General features: G+C 46.8%; 3 protein-coding genes across 3 annotated transcripts in view; 1 reads left to right on the forward strand and 2 right to left on the reverse strand.

The window, feature by feature from the left end:
* Window positions 1-7,395, reverse strand: part of Tmem43 (Transmembrane protein 43) — a 29,120-nt gene extending 21,725 nt beyond the window's left edge. Inside the window, exons 1-2 of the mRNA XM_077684566.1 lie at window positions 7,303-7,395; window positions 1,075-1,122 (exon numbers count right to left, since the gene is read on the reverse strand). The gene's annotated coding sequence lies outside the window, so the exon portion shown is untranslated. The remainder of the gene's footprint in view (window positions 1-1,074; window positions 1,123-7,302) is intronic.
* On the reverse strand, window positions 6,075-7,395 carry LOC144153442 (histone-lysine N-methyltransferase SETMAR-like). The gene is made up of 2 exons (XM_077685088.1): window positions 7,303-7,395; window positions 6,075-6,779 (listed from the first exon to the last, which is right to left on the reverse strand). The coding sequence occupies exons 1-2, from the start codon at window positions 7,393-7,395 to the stop codon at window positions 6,075-6,077; spliced, it is 798 nt and encodes a 265-aa protein (XP_077541214.1).
* A 2,233-nt stretch (window positions 7,396-9,628) lies between these two features.
* Window positions 9,629-18,853, forward strand: LOC144151801 (uncharacterized). The gene is made up of 2 exons (XM_077682937.1): window positions 9,629-10,091; window positions 14,751-18,853. Exon 2 carries the CDS (start codon window positions 14,823-14,825, stop codon window positions 18,738-18,740), a length of 3,918 nt encoding a protein of 1,305 aa, XP_077539063.1. The 5' UTR covers window positions 9,629-10,091; window positions 14,751-14,822; the 3' UTR covers window positions 18,741-18,853.
* The last annotated feature ends 5,961 nt before the right edge of the window (window positions 18,854-24,814 follow it).

Here is a 24,814-nt window from a genome sequence, read left to right on the forward strand (position 1 = left end):
TATGCCACTTTTAATGAAAAGGAGTCCCCGTCATAAGTTACAGGCAATCCCCAAAGGGCATAGCCAGCAAACACAGTTTCAGGGATGTTAGTGGAATCTGATTCAGTTCTGTCTTAGATTTTATAGTTTTTTTTGTTTTTTTTCAGGAGCTGATTCGCTTTAGTTTTGCACTAGCTTAGTTTGCTGAGGGGCTTTTGGTATTGGATGAACATTTTATGCACTTAACCTGCCAACGTATCACAGTTCTTTTTTTTTTTTTGCCATCAAGACATGTGGCAATTGCCATTTACATTAAAAAAAAAAACGTTCCATTCCACATGTATTTTGCAGTAATGTAGTATATATATTACATGCAGTTATGTGAAAGGTAAAAGTATTTTTAGAAAAGCTAAATAAACCACACTATAAAGCTTTTATCCTGCGAATAACTTGCCTTAGCCGTGTATTACTTCAAAAATAATTTTTGCAAGCACAGTATCGCAGCACAAAAATGTTTCATTACCTGCCCATCGTTTATAGCTGGAACAAGTTTTCTACCACGCCATAAAGATGTTTGCCCCAGTTACTTCTACACATAGCGCCCCCCTCCCACCAGAGCTCAAATATGAATTGGATGTGAAGTACGACAAGATTAGCCAATCTTTAAACCTGCAATGAAAACAGCAAATCTCTGCATCGTCATTCCACTTCCAGGTCTTTTTTTTTTATTACAAGCTGCATCACCTGTAATGCATAGACAAGCTCACAAAAAATTATAAAGCACTCATTTTAAGCAATTTATCTCAGTGGTTAAAAATGTACAACTTTTTTTTAAAAACACCAGTAAAATTGAGAGACGAGCTAGCTGGTGAGCGTTCATCATTGAAAAGGGAGATAACACCAACGCTGGCGTCGTCTTCCTGTTCTGTCCTTGTTTCAGTCTGCACTTAATTTTCAATGTTAAAACACCAGCCTGAGATGTACTACAGCTAAATACGTGCTTAGAAATATGTTGCTGCTGACATAACACGCTCACAGCATGCATACGAGCCCAGCATGGAAGAGCGCTGCGGTAGTATCAAATGGGAGCCCTACCCTGAAGCCGCCAGATGACCGCCTGGCCAACACTTACGGCGGCAGCACCTGGAAAGGAAAAACAAAAGTCATCAGGAGCAACGTGGCAAAGTGGATCTCCACAGCAATAAAATTTTCATGGGGCTGGAAAAGAATAAAGTACACGTTGACGTGGTCCCATTTTCTACGTGTATCATGGGCAAGCTACTAAGCTTTATTGCTTGCTGCCGTGCGTAAAAATTCAGTAGAACAACAAAAAATAAGAAAGGAAAGGCAGATGTGGTTGAAGATATTAAGCCCGATTTTGTAAATTTTTCAATTTTTAACAAATTAATGCTAACTTTTTCTTAAAACAAAAATTCTGAGCTAATGCAACACCTTTTCTTAACCTACTCAGTAAATTCTACTAAGGCACATTTGACAGCAATGTAGAACTTTGTGTCAGGTTGGTGTTCCTCCAGGTGAAAGAAAGCATGTTTATTAAAGGGCTCTTCGTATTTCGTAACACACATACCAAGCATAACACACACGCACCAAGCATACACTATGCCTGCAGTGATTTGAAGCTCTGCAGCTACCTTTGCTGCACAACTGAGAAGACACTTCTCGCTGAAACTGCAATTGGCAACGGCAGCATAGTGCTAGTTTGTCCTTGCAAAATTTCCCGGTGGCATGGCATGCACTGCACTGACAAGCATTGCTTAAAAACATTTCCTACAATAACTATGCAACTAACCGCTAAGCACAGCTAAGCGAAAAAACTTATAGAACTAAATTATCAACGCATCCTTGATTACTGATGATTGAGTCAGCTCGTTAAGGAATTGTGAGTTGGTAACATTTTAGTGTAAAGAGAAGCTCATCGGTCATTATTCCACTGTTTACGTTTGCTAAGTCACTAAGATCGAGGGTTAAGGTCAGTATGGTAAGAGAAGCCCCTTCATTAACTAAACCCTCTGTCCACCACAAGATTGTAAAGACGGCATTGCCATTTCCGGTCACAGGTCTGTACTGCTGGAGTGATGTGACACACCTTTTAAACCCCAGTTTCTTAGGTCAAAAAGCAAGGCTCCCTAGCCACTTCCCGGCAACTTTTCTAAGACGTCACAGAGTATTGTTTGGATGACTACCGGCCGCCGACCTAAACTACTGCTATGACACACGACTGGACGATTGCAGTGGGCCCTCTAGTTCTGCTTGATCGCATCACTTGAATGCTAACCTGCAGTAAACATAATGAAAATCATGTTATCACTCCTGCCCATAACACGTCACTATAGCGCAAAATTTGAAAGCTTTTCAATACTTTTTGCACTTTTTAGGTTAAAAAAAAACCTCTTTCGTGGCTGGAATAGAGCTTTCAAATTAAACAAAGCTGTATTCTGGTTTCATGGCCCCTTGAATACTGAAATTGAGCCCAGAGGCAGAGGTTCAATCCTGGCCGCTGCTCTTCAGATGGAGGCGAAAAGTGCAAACACTTGTGTGTCGGGATTTCGGTGCAAGTTAAAGATCTCCAGGTGGTCAGAAATAATCCTGAGCCCTCCACTACTTAAAACAAGTAAATCTCTCTGCCTCATTGACTAGGTGTAGCTTCGGCACGTTAAACCTCGTAATCCGAATCTGAAATTATTACCCAGAAAACAGTTGGTGGAAACTGCTTTTTAGCCGATGTTAACTCCAACATTGTGTTAAAAAAATAAAAGTTTGATTGATTGATTGATTGACTGAAATATTTCTCGGTGCCAGCATAACCCCATGGCTTCTAACTCATGCTTTGTTGACATTCCATATTTCCTGCCAATTCTAGCCCCCGGATGTCTTCCCCAGCTTTTCTTTTGACCCCTTAACAATATTACTCTGTTGACCGAGGTTTTCCAGAGGGCACACAACAGAAAAAAGCATTTCACTTGCAAAAGGCAGGCTCATTTGTTTCTCGACATGATTACTACCGCAAGAAGAAAAGACAAAGGACAACAAAGACCTGACGGCAGACACACTAGATTTACTTCAACTGCTCTCTAACAGAAGCGGAAATACCTTGTAAACCCAGTCTGCAGGGGCATTGATGGGCTGCAGAAGCGTTAGCAACCGTGGCATCATCTCAGTGCATCTATGCGCAAAAAAACCCAGCCACTGCATTCATCTACACTGCCCATGGCTTCCTTGTCTAGATTCGAGAGTGCCAGCTCTTTGTTAGCCCAGACGGGTTTGGGAGATGCACCCGCGCACGCTAATGAGAGAGATCCGAATCACAGCAGGATGGGGACGGAACGTGACGTAACAGCCAAGCCATTGTTAAGATGTTCCGTGCCACGTAGTTCCTGTACGGGGCTGACATAGCTGTTTGTTTCATCCCTTGCCCAGCCCCGCTAAAAGAATGCCAGGGGTCAAAGCCATAAGGAGAGCGAAATCCGGGTTTCCCACAGACGCACGGGCGTTTTAGCACGTTTTTTAATGCTTAGCCTAAGCATTTCTATGTGGACCAAATGAAGAGAGCTCTCTGTCCATCTGGACTAAATGAAGGGACCTGTCTGTCCATCTCTCTGTAACAACACTTGACGCGCCACACTTTCGCACATACAAAAATGCTAATAATAAAAATCACCCCAGCCTTCATGCATTCATACCAGACTTTGTATAGCCCCCTAAAAAACGCCTTCCCAGCAGTAGTATTGTGTACATTAGTGAAGCTTACTTTGAAGAGGCTCATAGTATACATAGCACTTCATGTGGATGACTGGGTCATAAGAAAATATTTAACAAAAGGTCCTGGGTCATATTACTATCAAAAATGTATTCCTAGCAGTGCATTTGTGCATAGCAGTGAGGCCAACCCTAAAGGGGCTCAGAGTATAGCACTCCTTCGGCATACGTGGTTTTATGAAGGCTCTACGGCCATCCTGCATCGATATCAGACTTTTTCACATTGCTCCTAAAGAATGTCTTCCCAGCAATGTGAGCGTGTTTAGAGATGAAGCCAACCTCAAAGGAGCTCAGAGTACAGCAGAGTGGCCAAGGCATTAATCCAATAATTCCAAAGTTACGGGGTTTTGGAAAGCACCACTCGTGGTGGCAGCAGTTGTTTAATAACGCAGAAAATACCTGAGGAGTAAAAATGGCCGCCGCTACCCCATACAGAGACAAAATGACACTGGTGGGGATTGTTCAGGCATTTTCTGAGCGTAGCAATGGAGGTGGACGTTAGGACACCCATCTGTTCCTACAGCAGTAGAAGTGGAAGATTTTTAGTGAGAGCACCACAGTGACCAAGGTGGCTGTACGCTTCAGTATTTATACTTCACACAGCTTCTTCCAAAAGCAGCACCTCACAGCTTGGCTGGCAATGGGTGGAGCTCAGGCTTCTCCGTTTGTGACATGCTTTCTTCACGTCCCGAAAAATGAAAGGAAAACAGGAGAGAGATAAACGGCCGGTTTTAATTGTTTATTTCCAAACAAACAGAGCACTGTGTGTTATTGAACAGAAACTAAAAGGGCTGAAAAAGCTGTGATTTTTCAGTATAAACCAAAAGGTTACCTTGTGAAATGCCACCCATCAGAATTTTGTGTTGTCACATCAGAGGTCGCAAAAGTGTACAAAATGAAGTAAATGGTACTTCGTCTTGTACAGTTTCGCGATCTCTGATGTCATAGTATGGAATTCTGCAGGGCAGTATTACACAAAGTAACACCATGTTTATCCTGTATGAAATGTCCCAGAGAAAAAGAAAGTCAATCCATACAATAGCTGAATATCAAAATCGAAGAGTGAAACAGCACAGTATAACACTGATGCCATCAGTATAATTTGTGAGTGTACTGCTATGAATGTTGTATGCACTCTCTCTGTTTAAACTTCAGAAACAAGTTAAGCCCCTAAATTTCGGCCAAATAGCAAAATAAAGAACACGTGAAAAATATGTAATGCACATATAAGTTCGACAAATTCATTTGAGTGTACCAATTAACTTCTTCATAATTGCTCTAGATCTTCTGCAATTACAGTTTTGTTATGTAATAGGCACACCTCATATAACTGGTAAAAAACTTTAATTCCACAATGTCCTCAGTATATTTGAAATGGGTGTGGGGTTGATACAACGTAGTCTCAAAGTTTTGGTCTTTCCTAACACTTGGAAATATTGCAAAAGCTATGTCTTTACCAGTGGTAAAATGTGTTCTGCAGATATGGCTCCCTCTGAAAGACATGTTATGCATGTTCTCATACTCTGCTTTGCATTTCTTGTTGCAGTTTACACTGGATTAGCAACATTTTCAATGCTTCTCTTTAAACAAAACCTGTCAATAGTAACTCAGTGCAAAACTGTGCTTTCGGGAAAAGATGAGGAGCAATGTACTGAACGTGTGTTTAGGGGCACCCTAAAATTCCAGGTTTGGCAAAATTGCAAGCACTAGGCATTGCGAAACTAACCTTTTTTGGGAAAAAAAGGTAGTAAAAAGGAAGCTTACTAACTTAAGCCAATTTACTCATATAAAACTCCCGCTGACGAAAACTCCACACAAGAGGATAGCCAGAAAAATAAACCTATGTTAATCAGAGGGCACAACAGCAATTGAAAATGATTAGACCAAGTTACAAAATCGTCACGATTGGCCTGGCTGTATGTGGCCATGCCAATGGCAAAAGCGCTGCGTGCATTCCAGTGTAAAGGCGGCCAGCAGAAAAGAGCTATCAAGCTGTGCATTCTGAACACGTACCTTATTTCCCAATTCAGAACAAGTTTTGCGCAATTGAGGTTTTTTTTCTTTTTCTCGCGAGTGTTGTGAGCACACATTTTCTTCGAACCAGCTCGTTCTTTAAAACAGTTGCTTTCTGCTGACGCCCTCTGCTGCAAACATGGAATGTATACCTTGCGCTCTTGCTATCGGCATACTGCGTTGTGATTTCGTTGCTTCAGTCAATGGTCATTTGCGCTAACGTCTTTCCATTGTAAGTGTACATTCTGTGCAAGCGCACCACACAAGCACCTTGCAACCAACCCCACAGGCAGAGAGGAATCGTCTCATACTCCCAGCACATCCGCGTCAAACGGCAGCCAGCCACAGCAGCGCGCAGAACCACACGAGCACGGCTTCACTCCCGCCTTGGTGGAAGAACCGTCCGAGTAGTCGTACGTCAGCTCCTCCCCCGCACCGATGTCCCTCACCGCAAACAGTGCCAGCTCGGGAACCGCACACTCCGTCCTGACCGGTGTCATAGCCAGGTTCGGCTCGCACGAGTGGTTCAGGAACCTGCCCACCCCGCCGACACCGCTCGGATCCACCGCCAGGGTGGTCGCACCACCTTCGCGCAGCACCATCACATAGTTCGAATCCCTGTCGGGGTCCAGTCGGGCAACCCTCTTGCGAGCCACGTCGAGTCCGATCACTTCTCCAGCGTACGAGCACACGTAGCTGCCACAGGGGATGCGTTCCAGGGCTCGCACCCCGAAGCCCTTCGCCCGCGTCTTGAACACCTGCAGCCTGTGGCGCAGTCCGCGCTGGACGTGTCGGTTCGGGCACGTGGCGTCGCAAGAGCACAGCGGGGAGCACTCAACCGGGGAGAACCCCACGCAGCCAGGGTGTCTAGTACCGGGCACCCTGGCCCGACTGGATCGCGCCAGGCAGGGACAGCGCGCGTCACAGGCTGCCTCGCAGTCGCAGCTACAGAGCGCTTCACTAAACGCTTGCTCATCCGATCCGGGGCCCGGCACGTTTGCGGTGGTGTACTACGTGGTGTGAAAACAAGAGGACCTTAGAGTCAGCAGCTGCAATTTTACATAGTGGCACTTAATGAGCAAAAGGTATGAACTGCAATTATTGTAAGTGTGCCTGAATATTTTACCTCTTTGCAGGCAATAAACTGCGCTAAATTACCTGCTCCATGGACACAGGTGCGGGCGTACGTGCAATCTGTCACGAAAGGACGAAACTAATTCGACGAACTGTGGGAACGAAGCTAGCCCCTGGAGCGACTTTCGTCTTCCAATCCTTCGTGACGACGTAAATGAAGGTCCTCGCCGCTTTAAACAGGTCGCACGCGAAAGCTACCGGCCGGCAGGTGAGCGTCAATTGCGTTATTAGGCAATCGGCGGGCAAAGCTGATCGAGCGCTCCCGCCAAAGATTGCATGCACCTGGCTTTGCGCCACTCCTTCCCGAAGTTTGGGAAAGTTTCGCTCGCCGCGCGCTCGGCGCGTGAATGTCAAGGCTGGGGAACCGGTAGACGTGATCCCATTTTCAAGGGCACTCACCTCGAAGTAAGGAAGGTCTTCGCCGTCCAGGTCATTGAGGAACGAAACCGGCGTGCGTTCCAGCCCGCCACTGATGTCGTCGCATGCGGGCATGGCAATTAAATCCGTCGTCCACGCATGTCCGCTATTTTGAGAGCCGCGCACCGACGAAGGACGCGTCGAAGAGACGATGCGACGCGCCTTTGACAGGTGGTTCTTCTCACCAAGCTGCTGTCATTTTCCGACCCAGCACGTTGCGAGCTGTACGGACTTGAGAGACCATCTGAGCACCGAAAAACTTTCCCCGAGGTTTTACCTGGCCCGCGGCGCGTCACTCAAGGCCTTTCTCGGCGCAGTCCTCGCGCACGATAACGGGACGCGTCGGCGAACAGGCGCACGTACGAACAAGAAACACAAAAGACACGCGCAGCCATGCAGACCCGCTACTGGCTCCGAAACCTAAATGAGCTTGATGACGTCACTTGCAAAACCAACCGATACAACAGAGGGCAAGTCACCACATTCGTGGTCGACCGGCATGTCGATTGCATAAACATGTACTTTTGAGAGAGGAGAATACCGTCTGCGTCCATAGTGCAAGGTTGGTGACTAACGCCACCACACATTTCTCATCTCAAGTGACTCAATTTGGACAGTTAGTTGAAACCATTGTGCAAAAAGAGGTTGCTTAGATTTTATAAATAACGTAATTTAAATAAAGATATTGCTGCTTGGCTGGCTTGGCCGTAACAACTTCGAGTTTACACGGGTTTTGTTTGATTCGCCTTATTTGCCCCCACTTACCGCAAAAAGCGCTGGCTACCAACACTATTGAGAGAAAGGGTGTGAATGCATTGGTTTTGCAAACATTTCTGGCTAATAGAGGCCACAACTCTGGAGCATTTGCAAGCTTTTATCGTGGCTTAAAAATTTTTTTTGTTACTAGTGTACGAAAACAATTAAAATAAAACTCAAAACATCTTTAATAAAATTATTAAGTTTGTTAATGATGATAGTAGCAGCTTAAAGGCCGCCTGTTTGTGACATCTAACGGCGAGGCAGAACAACTAACGTTCCCTAGGAAACGAAGCCGACATGGAGGTGCGCGGAGAATGGTGAGACGCCTGGCACTTTTCTCACGTCTCTTCTCGACACGAAACGCTTCTTTGCGAACTTAGCAGTGCAAAATGCAGTGCGACAACAACAGGTCCGACGTCAACAACATGCCGGGCAAATGCGCTATGCAAACGCCGGTATACATATATATTTTTTTATTTTCTTGTTTACATCGCCGCAGGCGTTCGCATATATCCTCGAACAAAGGTACGACTGCAGCTTGGGCTTCCCATGATGCCGAAAGGCGAAGATGCGGAAGATGATATTGTATGTGAAAAACCGGTTTACTGATTTACGGCGGCATTTGGAGCTTGTTTTGAGAGTTCGGAAGTGAGATGACGAACGCGCGCCTGTGCACTTTAACGATCGGAAATTGATTTCGCCTCAATCGTCCTGAATAATGAAACGCACGGAGGTCGCGTACATAGCGTCGGTATGCCGGGAAATGGCTATAAAAAAATATGCGGAACCGTCCGCGATAGCTGTTATACTTTAATGTGTGATTGGCGGCTTTCATTACGGTAGTGCAGAAACGTTCATAGCAGCGCGAGCTCAGCAATCAACGAGCTTTGGACGAGATCAAAGACACGAAAACAGTTCCACACCGCGGAAAATTGTTCTACAGAACCTATCGGCATATTGGTGCAAGCGCGGCTACACCTGGCACTTTGCGTTTTGAATAATTGGCGCCGAGTTTCTTCCGATTGCGACGGGTTGGGTTTTCTGCATAGCTTCGGCGTGCAAGGAAAAGCCCGCTTACAGGCAGTCATATTTTTTTTTTCTAGTGCATGCAGTGATTTGCGTTTAGACTAGAAGAGAGCAATTACCCCAGTAATTTCCGACGCTGAATAAATAAGAGCGACTCAAAGACGGGTTTTTAAACTAATGAAAAAGGCGTCGGACGACCATATCGGACGTCGGCGATCAGTTCACCTAAAAAGCTAATGAACCGTGAAAGAGGTTTACTCACGCTTCGACCAGCATGCATATTTATGGGCGCTTTTTCCCAAGCATAACAAAGCGATGCGGACATTGCCAGAGTTAAAAATATCCTCCCGATTGTTTTGAACCCGCTGCCCCGTTTTAAAGGGTCACCGAGAACCGCGATCTCATCGCCTCTGCTACGTACGCGTCGGCTGCAGCGGCGACGGCGATTTCCCCTCCGTCAAAAACCCGGTTGTGGGGGGGAGCTTTGGCCAATCTGTTCACGTGCTTGGAAAACAAGGGGAACCAAAGCCGCCTGCGAGTCGGGTACCACGGCGCCTTTGTACCACCGCGTTCGTCGCGTAAGCGAACAAAGGGCGCCCCGAAGCAAATACATAACATAACGGGCGCACACATGTGAAGTTGCAGACGACGGAGCCCCAACGGCCCTCACCCCGCCTGCCACATTCATCAATCCCCAGGGGCACGTGACCACAGCTCAGCCAATCAGGATCCCGGAACGCCAACCCACCTTGCGACACCGCCGAGTTTCAAACGGGAGCGCACTGCTCTTTCTTGCGATCGCGACAGGCTTTGATCGTGGCGTAACGCTTTGAATACACCGTACAACGGCCGAATGGATCTCAAAGCTTGCTTTAGGATGGCTAGATTTCGGTCGCCCTGTTGAGACCCGAGCCACTCGTGTTTTGCGCCGTTGTACAATACCGGTGCGGCCCGAGACAAGCTGGTGCAAGTGCGGGTGCGGTCAGGTGAGACGCTTTTACTGATCTCTCGGGTAAACCTGTTGCTTTCAACTGGGTTCGTTTGTCTCGCATCGATAGGGGTTTAGACGTGCTTTTGGCTCGAGAGTAACGATTAGTTCTGGCCATGTTCGTTTTTTTCTGTGCGGTGGATGTAAATTCGTGCACGAGACAGCGACTCTGCACGAGCCCGGCGCCTTTCACCTGCAGTGTCAAGTGAGCAGCCGCGCGGAATGAATGGCTTAATGCGGAATTCCGGAACCGCGCAGCCGGTTGTTTTTTTTTTTGAACAACTTCGGTTCAAGCTGTATGAATAAATTTTAACAAGCTGCCTGCGTACGCGATGAGAAGTGCTATTTTTGTTAACACTCGATCAAGAGGCAGATATGGTTAAACTTCGCTCTCATCATTACTCACGCGCGTCTTCAAAGGTGTGTGGGTGGAAACAGGCAATTTTTTTAATTCCCCCGGTGCCTTATCCGTTCTCGAAATTTCATTGCGGGAAAGCTTTTGTTAAGGCGTTTTTACAATTATTTGGAGCGCATACACATAGCAACTGTCAAATTTTTTCGTTATATGGTTACCTGTAGTTAGCACCTTCACTGTATACGTAACGTGCACCTACAAACTATATATATCTGCATGCTAACCAGTTTAAATTTGAAGAAACAGTATTGCAGTCACGTGACCAAGACAAAATTTCAGAAACCTATCGGGACCCATACGGGTTCCTTGCTCATAGTGGAGTGAAAAAGGACAAGCAGTCGAAATTTGAAGGCAAAGCTTGTGACGTAATGACTGCATGCATATCAATGGCAGCATCCCTTCTTTCTGGTTCATTGTATTGGAGTGTGTTTGTATGAACAATGATCCCAGCAAAAGGCATTTTTTAGACAACTGCAGCGTTGTCCCAGTCGTATTGTACTGCTGCTCGTGCATGTGTTCGGCAATTGCACTAGAAGTCGCATTTTGGTTTCTCACGTGCGTCACATCGGTGCTTTTATTTTTTTGTGAACTTTCCCATTTCAGTGATGTACGCTTGGTTGCAATCGGTGCAGGGGACACCAGCACAGACAACACAGACAACACCAGCACACACTGAAGCTTGTTGGCCAGCACGTGTCCAATAAGTAGGTTATAATCCTAAAAAATACGGGCCAAAGCTTAGCTTAACCACAAACATACGGAATGCTAGTAGTGGTGGTGAAAACATAACGATTGGCGGCCTGTGGTTGCGGTACTTGCTTCTCGATTCATCCCACAAAGAGCTCGAGGTCCCCGTTCACAGAAAGTTCACGGCGTGCCGTCTTTACTTCTGCTTGCAAATTCTTCTCGTGCAATTAACCAACGATGAAACTACGGCTCTTTTGTGAGCAAATGGGTGGTTCATTTCGAAGTTTCACTACTTCCCGGTGCTTGTCGGCTTGCGGTACACACTGAAGGAGAGTTCGTTGCTCTTGTGTTTCACCACGATGTCGAGGAACGGTAGACATGGGTTTGTTCATACTCAACTGTGAACTGTAGTTTAACTCAACTGGCATTTAGTTCATGCAAGAACTGGGGTGGGTCTTCTTTTCGCAGGATGCAAAAAACAATCATCCAATAGCGGTAAAACACCTTTTGTCGCGGTATGTGAATTGGAAGGACTTGTTCTTCCAGAGCTTCCATGGCAATATTTGTGGTTGTTACGGAGATAGAACTCTCAGCAGTACGTAAAATACATATTGCCGCGGAACAACCGGAGTAGAGGGCAAAGGCCGGTGATGTCAAACAGCGTGTGGTCGGCAAGAGTGCATCCTTATTTATTCAGAAGCTTTTCACACGTAGCGACGGCCAGGTTGACCAGGACACTGGTGGACAATGACTTGACAGCACAACCATAAACCAGCTCGGCCCAGCTGGTTTATGAAGTTGATAAGTGTACGTGGTCCTACAACCAGTCAACTCGTCTAAAAAGGCGTATTCCGAATTTAGTGGACTTCCAATCAGAAAGAACTGCACTCAGTGCTTACACTGCCTTACGGTAGACCTCGTGGTAAAAAGTCAAACACCAGGGAAATTATTGTAGATGGGAGGCTTGTTACCAAAGTAGAAGTGCACTGCAACAGAGTGGCACATTAAAAAAATCGGTTTCTTTTTTTTTTCTTTTTTTTGTTAATGCTTGGAGCATTGTACGTGACAAAGGCTGGCAGCCACGAGGAGCTTCACTCCAGTTCTCATATTCTGTTCCTCGTATCAGTCGGGGAGGCAACAAGAAATTCCACTTCACCAAAAGGCATTGTTTTCTCTTTATCTTGCTCATATCGCCCCAGCATTCTGTATTGTAATGTTCACGATGCTTGTCACACTCTATGTTGGGGCCTTCAGATAAGGTTGCCCCGCTTGCCACAATATCTTCTCTTTTTCTAAAAATTTTTGCCGACATGTAATTGGCTACACAGTGCACAAAAAACGCATTGCTAAATGAATAAAGGGATTGTCTTCCCGGCACTGCATGGGTCATCTGGCCCTCAGGCCGTCGGTTGCACAGCCGTAAAACACATAACAGTATCCATATCCCTTGAACTAAATGTTTAGACCAAATCAAACACCCTTTCCCCCGTTTCAGCATAGTTCCTAAAAGTTCTTCAAAATTGTTCGATTTGCCTGATTCAGCGCAAGAAGCAAGAGTTTAATTCCGAAATCACGGGCTTTGTCTCGCCTTTCGACACATTTAAACGTCAGGTTACTGATTTTTAAAAATCTGCTGAAAGAATGCAACCGCGTTGCCCTGTAGCTTTTGTAGGCCTCCTTGTTTTGCCGTTAAAAAGAAAGTGACACAAGTTAATGAGTTTACAACCAATTTGTTGTCCAACAGGATCATTTTTGCGAAAATATGCGAACTTTTGTTGTTTTTGTCCCGGTTACCTACGATTTCATGCTTTCACACTGCCATGAAAGTTAACAGCTTCTGTTGTGCAATACATTAATGTATTGCATGTTGACAATGTGGATGGTAATGTTACTTTATATGTGGCATAAATTATGATTCCTTAATTTAAAGATAGAATTTAGTAACAGATAGTGGAAATGAATAGAGTTATGCGAAAAGATCTTATATCACCCAAAATTAAGAGACTACTAATTCCGTCTTGGTACAAATTGTCATTACTTCTTGCTTCCCGCTAATTCTGAAAGCATGCTCCCAGAAATTTCACAGAACCATTGAACATACCCTGCTTTTCATAATCATTTGCTCGGATTTCTGATGGTTTTTATAGTAACAGCAGTGCATTTGTGTATGCACGAATACATCGAATGCGAATTTCCTGAAACATTTTGCAAGGATGAGTCTAAAAAAAAAAAACGAACACTCGAAACTTAGCATTTGAATTGTATTGAATTCAAAGCACCAAAACTGAGCCGGTAAACATTTCAGCTCCGAGTTTGAGTTCTTCTATATACGGGCACATTCGAAATGCACCCGTGCTGGGAATTGAGTTACCAGGAAAGTCGTACAACCTCACGCAAATCCCGAAAGAACGGCCTCCAACTTCACATTTTTAGTTTTCAGAGTCCGAAGGAAATCGGCCAGTAGGTGGCTTCCGTTTGCATGCACATGCCAACTTTGCGGTGGCGCATTTAACATGCATTTCTCTTGCCACAAACGACAGCACTGTGCCAGTGGTTTACTGGGCTACCACGATAATGGCACGCAGTGCACATTCGCAATTTTAGTCGAGAATCACCCGGGAGACAAATTTGAACAGTTCTTTTTCTTTGTATTTTTTGACGATGTGCCAGCAATTGCAACCCAATGCACGTTGCTTCGAAGTGCATAAGACAGGACGGGTGCACAGAGCTGCCGGGCATTCTAGCATTGCCTGCGTCATGTGACGTCAGTCAGATTTGACAACGGTGAAGCCATGAGTGGTGAGACGACATGCAAATAAGGTAGGAATTGGAAATTTGACTGCTTGACGAAAGCAGGATTTAGTCCCGGTCTTCATCGTCTAACTCTCAACCAACTTGAAGACCTGCTTAAACACTAGGATTATAACCTACTGCTCATCGTTATGCCTCCACGTATTAAGGTGAAGAGCGTAATGAAAGTGGGACACTGGCCACACTGCTCCCTCCAGGACAGAGGAGGAGTACACGCAGGCAGTAGAGTCTAGACACATACACGTCACATTCTTTGACATGTACTCTAGACGCTTCAAGCATAAAAACACCAAAGTTGAGTTCGAGTCTCGTAAGGGCCATGATTTGAAAGAACTAGCCTTTGAAAACTTACTTAGCTACAATCCAGCCATGAAATACATTTTTTAAATGAAAAAAAATGCAAGCAATATTGATAAACTTTCAAATTTTGCACTGCAGTGACATCAGCAGTGACTCAATAGAGGGAAACAACATTGTTATGTACATTAGCATTCAAGTGATACAATAAAACGGATCTGGAGGACCCACTGCAATATCACAGTCATGTTTCTGGGCCGTGGCTTAGGTCAGCGGATGCCAATCGCACAAACAGAATTCTACGACACCTTAGGGACTTTGTCGGAAAATGGCTTGATATCTCGGTCATTGGTTTGACGTTTGCCATGAACTTGGTACCGTTATCATCAGGACGAAGCAGTCTTTTTCAATAAACCAAACTTCTATTATGTCTTCCTGTCGTTGCAGAGCAGTGGCGCAAGCCCGACAGGATGAGCCCTGGCCAACAAGCGCCAAGCAGAGAGCACCGTTGCTGCCTTGATGGAAGTGCTGGCCGCCTGGCTCCTCCTCTTCCTCCTCACCCTACTCACCTCTTGCTGCTCAGCTGCGCCACTGCTACACAGGGTGGCCACGCCAGACGCCACCACCACCTTCCACCCCAGTTCGCCCACGCCCATCCCACCCACAGAGCCAGTGGCATCAGCTAACAATGCTGGCCAGCCGACAGCACAGGCCACTAGCCCACCGGATGGCAGAGCATTCACCGAGTCTTCCCACACGGTGTCCGGATATGACGTAGCGATGCTCCCGCCGGAAGAACCTGAAGACACCACAAGTCCATCTGGGGAAGAGGATCTCTTCAACGTTCCAACTGCAGCCTCGCTGCCATCAAACAAGGACGACGTGCTCGACTATGAACTCAGCTCACTGAAGAACAAGCCAGCAGACAGGCTTGCAACAGTGCCCAATATTCCAGAGAGTGCAACGAGTGCTGCCACCGCGTCGGAGGAAGAGGTTACGAGGCTGCCATGGGAGAGTCCCAAAACCATGACCCAGGCAACAGAGGGAACTCCAAGGGTTACCAAAGTCTTGCACGCTAATGAAGCCACACCAAAACACGAGGAGAACAACAGTGGCTCTTACCATGATGACGAGGGAACTACACCGGTGTCCACCACAGTTCCAACGGTCACCAATCCTCAGCAAACTGAAGAGAAAAATTCTTCCTTCGAAGCATCAACTGCCGATGACACCCCAAAGCCCAATACAACGCCCAGTCCCATACAGGACCATTCCGAAGTACAAAGTACCGGGCCACTTATGAGCACAGTTAGTGTATTCGCAGACACGCAGAGTGCTATAACCGCAAAGGCAGGTCGGCAGCCTAAACAAAGCCGAGACAGTCTCCTAGAGGCTGAAACATCTACAACCCCCAAAGCTGCAAGTAGTGAAGAGGTTGACGTTGAGCTACAGTTGGAAAACCTCGTGTCGACTCGAAGCCCAGCCCCAAAGCTTTCAACGAATGAGCTGGCAGGCAGCTCAGTGTCTCCTTACGATGACACACTACCACAGGCCACCCCAGAAAAAGGAGATGACTCGAAAAGTTCAGAAGTTATCATAGACGTGCCTTTTGCCGCGGAAAACTCAAGTCGTGAGGTGTCGACAGAACCGACATTCACCGACTCAGCGGTTGCATCTTTCATCCCCAAAGAGGAACCTGCTGAGATGACAACGGCTGAAAGCTTGCCTCGCAGCACACTAGAGGATTATACTGTTGCACCAGTACTCCACAACAGTGATGACCACAAGGATGAAATGTCATCTTCAAGCACTACACTGCCAATCACCGAAAGTCCTGCCATGGGAAAGGTCACGTCGGATGTCACCACCAGCATCATGACAAGTACTGTTCCAGGATCTGGTGTTGGTGTCTCGGATCCTTCCATCACTGAGGATTTGTCAGTGCCACCCCCAATGCAGGCAGCAAGCACAAGCCCAGTGCCAGATATCATCGCTACATCGTCAGGTGCTGTTTCTAGTGATATTCCAAAGGGTGAAGAAGCTCAGAACACATCCTATTCCACAAGTACAAGTGAAGAGGTTGCAGTTCAGATGCCCACAGAAGCACACGACGTCAGCGACTACGTCAGTGAAACATTCCCAACAGCACTCTCAGAAGACAGTACGCCCAGTATTGCAGAGTCCCCAACACCAAGTAGTGCTTTACATGACTTGGAGACAATGCTTACGTCACAGTCATCCCAAGACGATGTGGTTTCTCCCGACAGTAACCGAAACAACGAAACATTTCAGACAACACTCTCGGAAGACAGTACACCGAGTTTTTCTGAGCCTCCCGCATCAAGCAGTGCTCCACCGGACCTTGAGACTATGCTTACTTCGCAGTCGTCCCAACATGATGTAGTCGTGCCAGGCCGTGGTCATGATACACCAATCTCAGAAAGTGAAAGCACGACAGAGCCAGTCCCCGTTCAGTCCGCACAGAATGAAACGGAAGCTATAATAGATGGACACTTGCCAACTGCACCAGTGACGGTGCCAAACAGAAACTTTTCAGGAGACGACAATGTTTACGATCCGTCAGGAAATGACACGAGTCCCGAAACATTTACCAGCGCAGACACAAGCAGTGTTGCTGAAGCTGGAATAGTAACCACAGCAACTACTGCTTACGTTACGGTACCTGCATTTGAAAATACTACTGGAATACCTGCTACTACAGTAGGGGAACGTGAAAGTGCTACTTATACTGGTCCAGGCAATGAGGAAGAAATGCTGGGACTGACAGTTCCCCCAAACGAGAATGTCTCAGCACAGTTGTTGCCAGAGCTGCGCACGGAACATGGGGAATTTTGGGATTTGAATGAAACCAGCCACACTGGTTCAATAGAAGTCACAAGTGATGCTGCACAAACGAGTAGTGCACTTCCTGACCTCCCGGGCCTTATAGGTCAAGTACCCACTAGCATAATACATGAACTGACCACTGCACTGCCTTCAAACGAAGTGGCCTTGGAAGAGAGCAACAATTTTTCGCCTTCATCCCGTGCTCCGCTGAGTGTCACCGCCACTGCAAGGCCAACCGCGGAGGATGTGACAACACTGCCTTCCACGCATAGTAGTTCAAACAAGAGTGTCGTTTCCCCAACTAAATCACGTGTGCCATTAAGCACCACCCTTGAACAGACTGTAACACCACTGGTAGTTCAGACGCAGACGGAGGATGGCAGAACTGCGTCCACACCACTATCCATTCTGACGATTGCGTCGGATGTCCCTGCGATTTCGACTGCACAACTAACAGAACCGCCTCCAGAACAAGTTAGCACACACAAAGAGGGCCCTTCCTTGACCACCACTTCATCGAGCATTCAAACAGCTTCCAGCCCGCATGAAGCGGCTTCCACCAAAGGCATCAGTGGGTTCCACACGACACCATCGGCTCCAACGAAGCCCAGTGTTGAGCGAGCACCCGGCTGTGTACCCCTGGAGCCCCCGCGAAGGCTCACACACGAGTTTCGTCTCGTGTTCAACACCTCCGACAAGTTTGCCTGGGACCAAGTCGAGGTTCTCGAGCGGCGCATCCAACAGTTCGCCGGCGACGACACCTGCCCCCGCCGCTTCGCCCGGACTGCATTTGCCCTCGGTCCCCCTCACGTGCTCAGTTGGACCGATCCTTCAGTCAATGACAGTTGGTGCGACCGCAGTGCCGTGGACGCCTTCTACCACACCATGCGCACGGAAGTCGCGCGAGCCTTCTACCCAGAGTTCAAAGTCGTTGCCGTCGAACTGAGGTACCGCGGCGCCTGCGACAGCCGTCGTACCGGTACCTCGTTCCCGGTTGTGGCGACGGCAGCCATCGTCGGAGTCCTCCTCTCCGCAGCGCTTGTCACGGGCCTTGTGGTGCTCCTCTGGAGGGCACTGCGGATGGTGCCGTCTCGGTCGCGCAAGCTCAACGTCACCAGGCCCCCGTCTTCCTCCTCCGCGGCACGGCAGCAGCCGCGGGAGTCTTTTGACCTGAAGCAGCGCAGACCCATACTTCTCCCGGGAGAAAGCAGGGCGGCCGCCGCAACCGCCGCTGCGGTTGCCGGAACCAACGGCACACCCAGCAAGAGCCCGCACACCAAGCCCAACCCTCCGTTTGTGGTGGACACGGACTTTTGCTACATCAACCCCAACTTCCTGGAGGTTGTGAAGCCGTCGCCACCGCCGCCGCCGTACCGGCGGTCACTGGACCGCCGCGTACGCAGCCTGGAGGCCGTGCTGCCGGCACCGCCTCCGAGGCCTCCGCACGGACCACACTCCACGCTCGGAAACCGGAGCCTGGGCCGCACGCCCGAACGTCCGGCTGAACACGACGAAGGCAACTCGTCTAGCTCGGGCGTGGAGTCCGACGCCCAGCCGTCCGGAGAAGCCAAGTCAACCGAGAGCAGTTGAGCTGCAGTTGGTCATACCTGTGCGCAGCACAGCTCCCACTGGGCGAGAGCTTGCACTGATGTCACAGTGGCATACATGTCACACGTCGTTGACATGTACACCCTCTGTCAAAATTTTCTAGGCCAATCCTGCGCCTTTTTGGCCACAAAGAATTCAAAGAATAAGCTTTACCTTTAAATGTGTTAAAAATATATTATGACAGTAAGAAAGAAAAGTGTTTTCTCTACCTTTCCAGCATAAAACTTTTCAGCCTCACTCGCGATGTAAGCTTGTACGTTGAATTTTATGCGGCCTGCGTGTTTCTGGCTTGGCCTAGAAAATTTTGACAAAGACTGTACGTTTAAAGGTACTGCATATTGAGAGGTTTTTCAGTTCGTGTCCTCGTTTCGTCCACTGAGCAAAGGCAGATTATTCCAGACCTCTTCGAAGACAGATTAATCTCTTAAGCCAACCTTCCTTTACTACCACACTATGCATGTGGGCATTTATTAACGTGCATCACAGACCAAACTATATTGCAACAGAATGGGAAGTTGGCCTACGCGGTTTCGATTCATCTGTAATGGAATTAGTGCCGAATTGTCTGCCTTTTTCTTCGTCCAAGTTTTTGAGTGCTTTTCCATCAAAGACGGACAGAGGCACAGATGATGTTACAACCACGAGTTCGATTCTGTCCCACTGTAACATCAGTGCAAGGTTTACGCAGACAATTCATGTGCAACATCACCCAGTGGCGGTGTTTATAGCCTTCTGTGCACAGTTGCGCAGACCAAGAGACGTCCATAGCCAAGCCTTGAATTGCCAGCTCTGCAATTTTTCCTGTGCAAGCTCTGCCAAGTGTGTTGGACATTTATTCTTTGCACCGAGCAAGCTGCTTCGTTTCGCGCGGGCCGACCAAAATCCCACATGGCCGCCAGAGGTATCTCAAGTCCAAGGTGCACTGCGATACATTCCAGCAAATCGTGTGCACATTGCAAGGCTCCAGGAGAAGCCGATTCCACCTGTGTTCTGCTCAGAAACGTAGTGTGCTGTATTCACTCGAGTCTTTGCTTCAATCGCCTAACCGTTCTTCCTGTGCGATGGCCACATCCCAGTACCAAATGATTTTGCACACATAGCAATGTTCTTATCTCGACTAAAGTCCCAGTGCATGCTTGCATGCTACTCCAGTACAATGCACTTACGACTACTACTAGTATGCTAGTGTGTCTAGACAGAGTGTGAGAGTTCCATAGAGATATGCGATTTGCCTACAGGACTGACTAAGCTTTCTCCTGCAAGTGTTCTCTCTACTATTCATCTAGACGTGCAGGTACACATTTTAGGTTGTGTTGGTCGCCCAGTGACAGTCTGTGTGTGTACACTGTTTTGTAGCTCTTAGACATCCTTGGTTGAAGCGTGGAACAAGCGTCGAGAGACGCTGCCTTATCATTCCAACGAGATGTCTTTTTTTTTTTTTTTCACCTCTACGAATTGTGCATTTCCAGTGAACTTTCTAGACTTCTGCAAGGTGTAGTAGCCGTTGAGTAGCTGTATACAGCGCGTCCCGATTGCCGGACACATGACGGGCACAAAAATTCCCAGTGAACATTGATGTAAGACATTGATTTTTAGTGTTTTAGAGTGCAAAGTGATGTGGTGCAACTGTTTTTTTTTAGCCCTTCAGAGCCACCAAAGCAAATTGTGGCAGCATTTTACACAGCCACTAGCAGGCGAGTGTATACTGTAAACTAGCAAACGGTTAATTTAGCCCACATATGAGGGTTTTTTTCTTTTCTTTTTTTAGAAACAAGTCAAATACAGAAACCAAAACCGAATCAAATAAATCTAGTGACAAGATAAACTCGGACACTTTCCCCTAGAAAGTAAGCCGCAACTAAATAGGTCAGATAAGGCCCAAAGAACAGGTATGCATATCGTATTTCGTATCGAAAATGAGTTACATCCTGTTGTGGCATGGATCAAAATAAGCCAAATCCATCTTCCCGCGACGAGAGTGTGCTTTTGGTTTGACATTGTACAACCAACATGGCAGCCTCCTTGAGAGTTCCTACCTGACAGCTCGGACTGTCAGTCAGGGTTAATTGATTATTCAAAATATTAGTAAATGTTAAACAAAAATTAAAAACTAATTAACTACTTTAATTTTCAGTTACTTGAGACCATAAACTTCTCCCAGCTGACATGTGAAATATATCACGACAGCTTTGACAGCGTTGCATTTAGGTCCTGTAACAAAGTCTCGCTGTTTTCTCAAATTCTGTTTAGGTGGATTTGACTCGTTTCGAGAAAAAAAACTCCTCACATGCTTATGGCCCCTGACCTTAGTGCATTTGCTTCGCTCAAAAGGAAGCAGTGTCTATATTTTGTCGAAGTGGCCCTTCCGTATTTTTACGGAAAGTTTAAAAAGCCAGTCCTGTGGCTGGACATAACACAGGCCTGAAGAACCTCGGACTAGAGCATTGCCTAAACTGCTCAACCACTGCAGTGCTAGTCATACCACGCAGCAGTTTCTATGGAATAATGTCACACCCGATATGGCTCACAGAACAGCGAACCTGGGGCTACGCTTCAGGTATAAACCGAGAACTCGGAACTAAGCCGGTGAGGTCAGAACATCATGTTGGTAAAGGAAGAAGAGCGCGGGGAAAAAAAAAACTAACTCTTTTCGGCAAGTTGCTTGCCAAATTGCGGGCAACAAAAGTCGCTTAGCGTGTTCTACTAAAGTATGCAGTGTGTTCCACTGAAATGCACCAGGCAGCAATCCTGTCACCATCGCAGAGCCCTTCATTGTGCAGCACCACGCAAAACACTGGTTATAGGCAGCGCCACACAAGCACGTAATAACTATGCATTCCAGAGCTATTTTATTTCACGCCCCCTAGTCCCTGTGTGTTTGTCCACCTCTGCAGAAATGTCGCCTTTGTGGAGTGTTTTTGTGTTGGAACGAGAGCTTGAGACAACGTACATGTGCATATGTTATTTATTGACACGTCTCGGAAAACACTGATTTGTGTGAAGTTGTGTATTAAGTGTGCGATGCTGCTAATTATTGTAGCCACTAATGCTTGTCCATGTGCAGAAAAACTTTTCTTTGATAAATGCCGCACTTTCCACACACCTTCTGACGCGACTGGCAAGTGTCTGGGGCTTTTATTTGTAACCCGCTTCTCAGATGCTCTAGAACACCTGGAGATGATGTGCTTGCTTGGGGATTCACAGTGACTTTTTCTTCAAGCTGAGCCACAGCGATATCATTGGAAACGATGCCAACACGCCCTCCTCTGCTCATTTAAATACCGAGTGCTTTTTTTCTTACCTTGCCTTATCTGGATATGTGCACCTTTTTAAATGGACTGTCCTAGTCTAGGCCTAGACGACGCTCAAGTACTCCCTCCTAATAAGGAAGAAATGTGGCTTAACCAACTCACTAGCCACGCAATACATTAGAGTAAAAATCCAAGTACAGTGCACAAACTGTATGCATAGAGGAATGCTTTCACTTCCACTCACTGTTGGTGGAGAAGTTCTGCAAATCTTAAAGGAGTACTGACACCAATATTGGGCGTTAATATTATTGCACAGTTCGCTTCCTTTACTCAACAGAATACCCTGGCTGAAATATGAGCGGCGTGCGACGCGAAGAACATACTTTAATTGGACCTCATTTATCGCGCCGACGAAACAGCACGCGGAGCGGCACTCAGCAAATGGACATCAGCATGACACCACCCCGTGGTAGCCAAAAGAAGTGACGTGGACAGCGCTCGTCAAAAACTAGCGACCTCACCTCACGCGCGCGGCCCCGCCAGCGGCGAGCGGGCGCCGGCGCATTCACAAACGGGTGCACGTAGCCAGAGCTTCAGGCATAACCGCTGCCCAGAAAGGCACTGTTAACAAAATTAAAGTGCCACACACGGGAAAGGAAGCGATAATATAGCCCGCAATCGCAGTAGAAGTCACCATCAGGATGTTTATTGAAAGCGGTCATCGAATTTCCGCAGCAATGGTAGTCCTAGCACCTTCAGGCAGCTCAGCCGTTCAGCTCCGGCGGCGGCGCAGGCGAAACAACGCCCCCACCGGCCCCCGCGGTGTTTCGACGTCCGCACAAAGTGGTGAGGTCATGCCGGGATTCTGTCATATGCGCCTTTCGGGATGAAAGCGCGGTAATTTGAAACAAACGATTTGCGGGCCGTTCAATGTAATTATCGCGCGCTAAAGTATTTAAATGGCTGTTTCGGGTTCGCCAGACCATTAAGCATCGATAAAAGCAATAAAAGTGGAACATAAAATTTTCGTGTCAGTGCTCCTTTATAAGGCATATAAGTGCTCCTTATAAGGCCTGCAGCGCACACACTGCAGGCCGCGTCATTTCTGTCGGCATGGCACATGCGTTTTTGATCAAAAACTGTATTTTTACAGTTATGATGATGAAAATTGGAACACATATGTAGTTCTTCATTCGGATTGTAGATATAAAATTTGTTTTTGTGTAAAACGACTGCTTTAAGTTTGGGCCTGGAAGGCAAAGCCTGTTCCGGTTCCCACCTTTCAAGCCCAAACTTCAAATGGTCGTAACTTCTGCTACAGACCAGATAGAATGATGAAATTAGTCTTATTGCAGTCCTTGGTTTGTGCACAGTTCACTGGCACCTTGTTCAGCTGCATCTCTCCAGCAGTTCTTTTACAAAGGCTGTCAAAAAATCAAATATAAACATGCAAATAAATTTTAATGTGGTCATTTTACACAAAAACCAATTTTATATCTACAATCAGAACCAAGAACTACATATGTGTTCCAATTTTCATCATAATAACTGTAAAAATACAGTTTTTTGGTTTGAGACCAGTCCACCCCCTTTAACTTAATTTGCACACTCCAGGTGACAGGGGCCCCGAAACCTCAACCTGCTGTCGTCACGTATTGTCTCAGAAAGGCCTCCATGGCAAGAGAGCTAGCTTGTTTTTGTGCCACTGACAATGCATGCTAGGCGTCACTTGCAACTGCACCCCGAAATGAAGTAACCCACTAAAGCAGACAACAGCCGTTCACCTCGGCAGGGTATTTCGGAATTGGAGCGGCAGCATGTTCCTCGACCCAACTTTCACTAAAGAAAGCACCCGTTTTTCAAGGCCCAGCTAGTTTCTGGTACACACGTATTGTGATAAATGGCACACAGTTGATCAGCACGCTCAAACGACTACTCCAACATTTTCGTGACCAATCATAAGCGTGTTTGATGTGTTTGATGTCACTTGGATCATTTTGTCTGCCCAGGCCGAATGAAAAAACAAGGCCTCCTGTAGCGAGAGCAGCCTCTTATGTGCAGACGATGAAAGGAGACATGCATTTACTAAATAACCAGTCATAATTTCTAATACTTTCAAGTTTAACTACATTTCGAGTACCCCGACCCTCATCAATGAAATCACTTTCCCCTGGCAATGTGTCAATGTGTCCTTTCAAGGGTCTGGGAAAGAGAAAGCATGTGCTCGCAAGCTGGCACGGAAAAATACGGGACGCTTAAAAAAAAAAATGTACGAGTACGCCATTTCTGCCGTCCGACAGTGTTTCAGCGCCTTTTGAAAGTTTCACAAAAGGACTACTCCGGATAGGCCTGCTCTCAGCTTCCAAAGTACAACAGCAATACTTCCTGTGTCAGGAAGCACTGTAGACTGCTGCTGCCAAATATGCTCACCGAAAGAGAAGAGATAAAAAATTGCACGCAGGAAATGTTAATAGGTAAGGTTTCAGAAGACACTGCGAAGGCTAACGATACGGCAAACATTTTGCCCTTTCAAACGTGAGAAATGAGCACACTAACAGCGATAGCCAATGGGCCACTTTGGCCTAGAGTGCCTGCAAAGAAAAGAGTGCGGCAACATCATAAACCTCGTCAGTGGTGATTTTTGGCAGCTTACCAAGGCAGCAGCAAGTCCAGTGCTCACTCCAGACACCAGGATACTATGTATGAGGAAACCGGTAACAGTCTGTACATATGAACCCATATATTGTACACAAGAGTGATAATATGTCTGTGTTCTTTTTTTTTTAATGAAAATGTCTGTAGAAT

This window comes from Haemaphysalis longicornis, unplaced genomic scaffold (genome assembly GCF_048455015.1).
Source record: "Haemaphysalis longicornis isolate Haplotype H1 unplaced genomic scaffold, Haemaphysalis longicornis Haplotype H1 scaffold_9, whole genome shotgun sequence".
Classification (NCBI taxonomy): Eukaryota; Metazoa; Arthropoda; class Arachnida; order Ixodida; family Ixodidae; genus Haemaphysalis; species Haemaphysalis longicornis.